At 36.7% G+C, this 6,708-nt stretch overlaps 1 protein-coding gene across 2 annotated transcripts; it reads left to right on the top strand.

Moving 5' to 3' along the window:
- The first annotated feature begins 312 nt into the window (after nucleotides 1-312).
- Nucleotides 313-4,469, top strand: LOC115976091 (IQ domain-containing protein IQM1). 2 transcript variants are annotated; one of them, XM_031097194.1, is made up of 9 exons: nucleotides 313-578; nucleotides 959-1,407; nucleotides 1,589-1,703; nucleotides 1,816-1,881; nucleotides 2,408-2,496; nucleotides 2,766-2,853; nucleotides 3,057-3,287; nucleotides 3,471-3,572; nucleotides 3,711-4,469. In XM_031097194.1, exons 2-9 carry the CDS (start codon nucleotides 1,013-1,015, stop codon nucleotides 4,146-4,148), a joined length of 1,524 nt encoding a protein of 507 aa, XP_030953054.1. In that variant the 5' UTR covers nucleotides 313-578; nucleotides 959-1,012; the 3' UTR covers nucleotides 4,149-4,469. The 2 variants fall into 2 exon arrangements, with proteins under 2 accessions (XP_030953054.1, XP_030953053.1); XM_031097193.1 differs by lacking the exon at nucleotides 313-578 and adding an exon at nucleotides 601-719.
- Nucleotides 4,470-6,708: the final 2,239 nt, after the last annotated feature.

Below are 6,708 nucleotides of genomic sequence, written 5' to 3'. Positions count from 1 at the left end.
ATCCATCATTTTAACGGTTTATTTTCCCTTTTTATAATCCCATATGCGCTGAAAGAAAATTCCATAAACAGATGAGAAAACAAAAGGCAGTAACTCCTAAGTATGAAACAAAAACTGCAATAGTAGCTCGTGCGTGACCAAAGCCATTAGCTAATAGTTGTTGACCCACAAAATAAACACACGAAATTTCAAGTCTTGGTGAGCAATCTGAGTTTTTTCATGGAAGCCCGGCAAGGCTACTTTCTTTGACCGCCCATCTCTCTCTTTGTTCATAACTTCACATATTGTTGGTATGGCCCAAACTTTATGCCCGTACATTGGGGTAATGAAAACACAGCCTTCATAGTTAAATAGGGCTCCACCATCTGACAGGGAATTCAAAATAAAATCTTTGAATTTATCGACTCGTGGTTTTGAAGCAAGAAAAATTAACTCTTTGAATCAACCCCATTTTAAAAGTTATCTGAGTTGATAGACTTACGAGAATTCAAAGATCTGTAACTCTTTTTTCCAGGCTTTGACGCGTCTTTGAAGTTGAAGGTCAAGTGGACTATTTATTTATTTCCTAGAGCCTAAAGGTATATAAGCAACCCAACGTGCACTACTCAGAGTCATACTTATCTTTTACTTTGGTGGGTGGGAATTAGCTGATTCATTCATTTTAGAATTTGTTGGGAACTGACTTAAAAAAACAGACATATAGTGGAGAACTATTGCAGGTAGGATCATATATTATTAAAGTTTCTATCTTTGTTAATCATTCATGGCGGATTTGATCATATTTTAATTTTGCTTTAGCTCTTTCTTCTCTGTTGAAATGGAGTAATTTAGAAAGAGGGATTTATTATAGGGGGTCTTTGACTCTTTGTAGCTGTTCATCTTCTTTAATTATTCATGTATATTCTGGCTCTTGATCCATTTTATGTATATACTGAACTCCTTGAATCATATTGTGCAGGTGTTGGACTAGCCTTCCCAAGACTTTTTATTGATTCCTGCAAATCTACAACATATGGGTTTGGCCTATAACATCAGTTTCACTTCCTTGAGAACAAATAGCTTTAAGAAAACAGATTCAGAAACTACAACATTGTCAAATGGGTGTAATCAAACGAGCACTGAGACTTCGAGCCGCTTGAGGGATTGCAAACCTGAAGATATTGTCCTTGAGAGGAATCTTTCATTCAAGAATATAGTTCAAGATCAAGAGACCTTGGGTGTGGATGCTTTTGATGTGTTGAAACACAAACCAATTCCCACACTTTCTCTACCTGAATCAGTTGTATTTTTTTCGCCGAGACCCGTGAGTGAGCTTGATGCTGCTGCAGTTAAGCTCCAAAAGGTCTATAAGAGTTACCGAACTCGAAGAAATCTTGCAGATTGTGCAGTGGTGGTAGAGGAGCTATGGTGAGTTCCTTTAGCATGCGTTTGGATTAGTTTTTTTTTTTTGGAAAAACTTTTTTTGCTGACTGTCGGCAGAAGTACAATTGTAGCCAAATACTCAAAATCATTTTATGTTTCTTAAATTCTGAGATTTGTGTATGTGTGTGTGGTTCAATAAATTAAATGGTTAATTCACATAATGTAGGTGGAAGGCATTGGACTTTGCAGCTCTCAAGCGGAGTTCTGTGTCATTTTTCAATGTTGAAAAACCAGAAACTGTTGTTTCAAAGTGGTCAAGGGCAAGGACTAGAGCAGCCAAGGTACTTTTATAAGAATTTTAAGCTTCTACATATATGGCTTTGTTTTTATGTGTTGTTCTTTTCCCCTATTGATGAGGTATTTGGATACTAATAAGAATTATTCATTGTTTAGGTTGGAAAAGGTTTGTCCAAGGATGAGAAGGCTCAAAAACTAGCCCTGCAACACTGGCTTGAAGCTGTGAGTCCTCAAACCCTTTTCATATGCTTTTTCCCCGAATCATAATTCAATTCAACAATCATGATATTAGGCCGGCTTGATCGTATATCAAGCCAGAGTAAAAATTGCAGCATGTTATATCTTTATTTTATTATTTAAAAACTTTGGTTACTTTTATAAGTTTTTTTAAAACAAAAAAACAAAAAGTGGGATAAGGTTGGTTGGTAGGAACATGGAATGGAGGGTACGGGACAAAAGATGTGGAAATTGGATAGTGTCATTGAATATTAGGTACAATGAGTTTGTCAAAATTGACCTGGAAATGTTCCTTATCACTTGCTAACAAACATGCCCACATTAAACCTTTTAACTTTGATTCTATTAAAAAGGGTGAAGTAAACATTATACGGATGTGTCATTGTTTCTTAGTCAAGGAACTGATTCAGGGTTACTATTAGGTAGGGCGTTGAACATAATTAAGCTTATGCATTGTATTGGAAAAGGCAATGGCCTAATCAAACTTTCTTCTTTTTTTTTTTTTCTGCAGATTGACCCACGCCATCGATATGGGCACAATTTACACTTCTATTATGATATCTGGTTTGAAAGCGAGAGCGTTCAACCTTTCTTCTATTGGTAAGTACTTCATTTAGAAGAACCTTCGTTATGTTTCTTCAATATTTTGGTTATATTTTGTTACACATGAAAAAGTTCTTTAGGGAATGCAAAATATTTGTGTTGCTTAAAAATCCCATAGGAAAACAAACAATCATATCCACATTTCCCATCGTTTAGCTACCATTTTACTCAGCCAACAAATTTAAAGGAGCATATTGGACCAATTTGTTTATAAGCAAACTTAGCCATCGTTATATTTTGTAACTTTTCTGCTTTCTGAAATGCAGGCTGGATGTCGGGGATGGCAAAGAAATAAATCTCGAGAAATGCTCGAGGACTGTTCTACATCGCCAATGCATCAGATATCTTGGACCTGTAAGTTGTATTTCTAGTCATGCCATAATATCATTCACTATTTTACAAATGCCTGTTGCATACGTAGAAGTTTATTATAAATGTACAAGCTAAAATGACTACATGACTAATCAAAAAAACAATAATGTAGATGTAGGGATACAAAATATTATTACTGAATAACTGATCAAGTCTACAAAATCTTTTTGCTGTTGACATTTCAGAACGAAAGGGAAGCCTATGAAGTAATAGTGGAAAATGGGAAGCTTTTATTTAGGCAAAGTGGAATATTTGTGGAAACCACAGAAGGTTCTAAATGGATATTCGTGCTGAGCACAACGAGAGCTTTGTATGTTGGTCAGAAGAAGAAAGGTGTGTTCCAACATTCAAGCTTTCTAGCCGGGGGTGCGACAACAGCAGCTGGAAGATTAGTTGCCCATGATGGGGTTCTTGAGGTACAATTTCATGTACATATGCATATGCATATGGTAGCATTTCTTATTATTAAATTACCGATTCTTTCAAAAATTTAAGCTATTAGGAAATGGTGCAGTAATCATTTAACCATATAATTCTAACAATTATCAACTCCTTTAACTTCTATATCTGATTTTTGACTCTTTGATATATTATCTCAGGCTATTTGGCCATACAGTGGTCATTATCACCCTACAGAAGAGAACTTCAGGGAATTCATTAGCTTTCTTGAAGAGAACCATGTAGATCTTACCAATGTTAAGGTACATATTTATATTCTTAATTAATATGTGTGCATCCTTTAATACATTGTAATGTTATTTCATAAAATATGTGATAATTTTCTAGCATTGGTCATATATAGTTTCTAATAAACATCTAAATTGGTTATCTTTTTCCAGAGGTACTCAATTGATGATGACAATCCAGAACCAATCCTGGCTCATGCTAAATCTTCGCGATCAGACATTGCAAATGCAATTGATGTAGATGGCAGTGTAAAGAGGGCTAAAATCACAACCACTAATGAAGAAGAAACTAAGAGTGCTAGTGATGCTAAAGCAAAGGCACCAGTGTTTGACTTGAGCAAGAGATTATCTTGCAAATGGACCACAGGAACTGGACCCCGAATTGGGTGTGTCCGAGACTATCCTACTGAGCTGCAATCAAGAGCACTGGAACAAGTTAACCTATCACCTAAGGTGGCTAATGGGCCCTTTGTTAACTACGGCCCAATTCCTTCTCCAAGGCCCAGCCCAAAAGTCAGGCTCTCCCCAAGGTTTGCATACATGGGACTCCCTAGCCCAACTCCAAGGACCCCAATTCCAGCATCTAATTAAGCTAATTCACCAAAGGTGGGATTAACTTGGGTCATTGATTAAGGGCACTTCTAGTGCCCCACAGTTTGGGGTCTCCTCTAGCAAATGAGGCCATGTGGAGACATAAGGGAACAACTTGATTTTAACTTTTAATTCTTTCACACAATTTATTGGTTCATTTTTTTTCCCCCATGGCTTAATCCAGCCAAATTAATGGGTTTTTTATACTCCCAATTTTTGCTCCTGTATTTTGAGTTGGGATTTATTGATTTTTTGTTGTAAACACAAAGTTAAGTTTATGAATATATCAATATACATCTTGATTATTGACTTAAACAACATCATTTTAGTATTGTTCTCATTCGTAGCCTATTATTTTCCATTCATTTTCCTATTTTAATAGCAAAAGTCTTGAGTCTTGACAATATGGATCAATTTTTAAAAAGTATGAAAATTTCTTATAAAATAAGTGTGAGAGTGCTTTTTTTTCTTTAGCACACAGGCCCAAGGATCCTGGGCCAAATAGTTGGGTTTTGGTGGACTGGGCTTGGTTCACCGCAGCTAAATGGGGGCTGATTACGAACCAAGTTGTGCGCAAGTCACATAAATCTCCTCAAGGCAAAAATGCGATTCCTCCTAAGCAATAAAATACCATTATAAGTGTTTTAGTATCATAAAATGACACTTTACTCTTACAAAATAAGTAAAATAGATGTTCACAATATTCACAATGAGAAAAAGATTGAAATAGAATATTTAAGGCTTATCTTTTATTGTATAAATATTTTAAAGAATTCCTTCACTTGGTACCCCGGGCGTACTATCGTGGGATCCTGGGACGTACTGTCGTGGGATCCCGGGGCGTATTAGGCCTGTAAGGCACTATACAATCTTTCTCCATGCTTGTTATGCAATGGAGTTTTGTCATTTCCTTTTACCTCTATAGTTCCTACACAAGAACAACTATATAATGCACATATCTTCAAATAATTTAGATTAGGATATATATATATATATATATATATTAATACATATACATATATGTAAATGAATTTCATGAGAATGATTCAGCCACGAGGATCCTGGCCCCAATTCTCACAGACTTATGCTTTTGCACAAGACTTGTGGGATTTGGAACTCAAGTCTGAGTGGCTTTGCTTAGGCATGGACTCAGCTTTACAAGCAAGAATATATATGTATTGAGCAGCAAGAAGCAGTAAAGAAATATGCAAAGTAATTGTTAGAAATTCTCAAATCAATATGAGATATTTCATTATTTTTCTTGATTGTGGATTACAAATGTGCTCACTAAGACGTGATACAAGGTTCAAATAAACTCAAAAATTACAGACTTTGATGGCTATTCAAGCCTCTAAGACTTGCAAAGTTTGAATCCTTTTGAATCCAAGTATGTGCTATAGTGGCTGTTTCTGGGATACCGGGAGACATTCCTCTGTTTTTCTTAAATTTTACAGAGTTCTAATGACTCTGTTATTCTTAAATTTTACAGAGTTCTAATGACTCTGTTATGATATTCTTCCTACTGAAAATCCTCTCCCCTTTTATAATGGAGTTTTTGGTCCTCTCGGGGAACCGTTGGTTCCCCTGTTTTACCCTTTTGCAAACAGAACACGTCCTGTATCCATCATCTTGGTAAGTCCCATTTCCGTTTTTTCTCATTCTTTCCTTCTTTCAGCTCTGATTCTTTTGAAAGTTCCTAGTTGGCCATCTTCTTTGGGATGTGCTGAGGTATGCCCTTCTCGGCATCCCCGTTTCTGGCGTTTTCCACTTTTCCCTTTTCTTTCCCATCCGGGCGGAATCCTGCTCTGCCATTTTGAAAGCCACTTGTTATCATTCTTTCTTCTATGCTTCTCCGTTTTGGTTCCTCGAGGCTTTTTCTGTCTGTGCCATGAGAGGTCGCTGGGTTATACTGGCGTTTGTGTTCTTTTTCTGCTTTTGTTTCTTGTTTCCTTCTTCTGTCTTTTTCTATCGAGCTGTCCTAGTCTTCCTTTATCTTTGTGCCTGAAGGGGTCTGCGCCTCTTGAAGGTTCCTGAGGATTCTTGCTTCTTATCCCTTGTCGTGATCCTCTTTTTTTTTTGGATGCTTCTTTGTCTGGGCTTCAGGATCCCCTGGGCTTTTTTATTCCTTCATGGGTTTCCTGCGTCTGTTACTTTGGGCTTAGCTTGATTTTTCCTTTTGGGCTTGACTTATCCTTTTGGGCTTGACTTATTCTTTTGGGTTTCCTTCACTATATCCTTTTTAGACCTCAACAATATGTAAAATAATAAAGTAAGAATTATATCCATGGAAGGAGAAGTCAATGCTGCTCCTAGTCCTACATCTATGTTAGTGGCTGCTCTTCTTGCTTTGAAACTCGTCTGCTCACTGCTCTCCAAAACCTCTCTTTTGTTCTATTTTAATGAGGCTCTGTAGAATAGTCCAACTCCTCCACCTGACGGTTCTTTTATGGTATGTTTGGAAGTTAAAAAAAGGAGGGGGAGTAGAGTAGAGGGAGGAAAAGTAATTTAATTTCCTTATTTGGAAGTTTTTTAAGGAAGAAAGGGGAGTAGTTTGGAGGGA

The sequence above is a fragment of the Quercus lobata genome, chromosome 2 (assembly GCF_001633185.2).
Source record: "Quercus lobata isolate SW786 chromosome 2, ValleyOak3.0 Primary Assembly, whole genome shotgun sequence".
NCBI lineage: Eukaryota > Viridiplantae > Streptophyta > Magnoliopsida > Fagales > Fagaceae > Quercus > Quercus lobata.
Note: the sequence above shows the minus strand (reverse complement) of the source record. Positions and strands in the feature narration are given on the sequence as shown.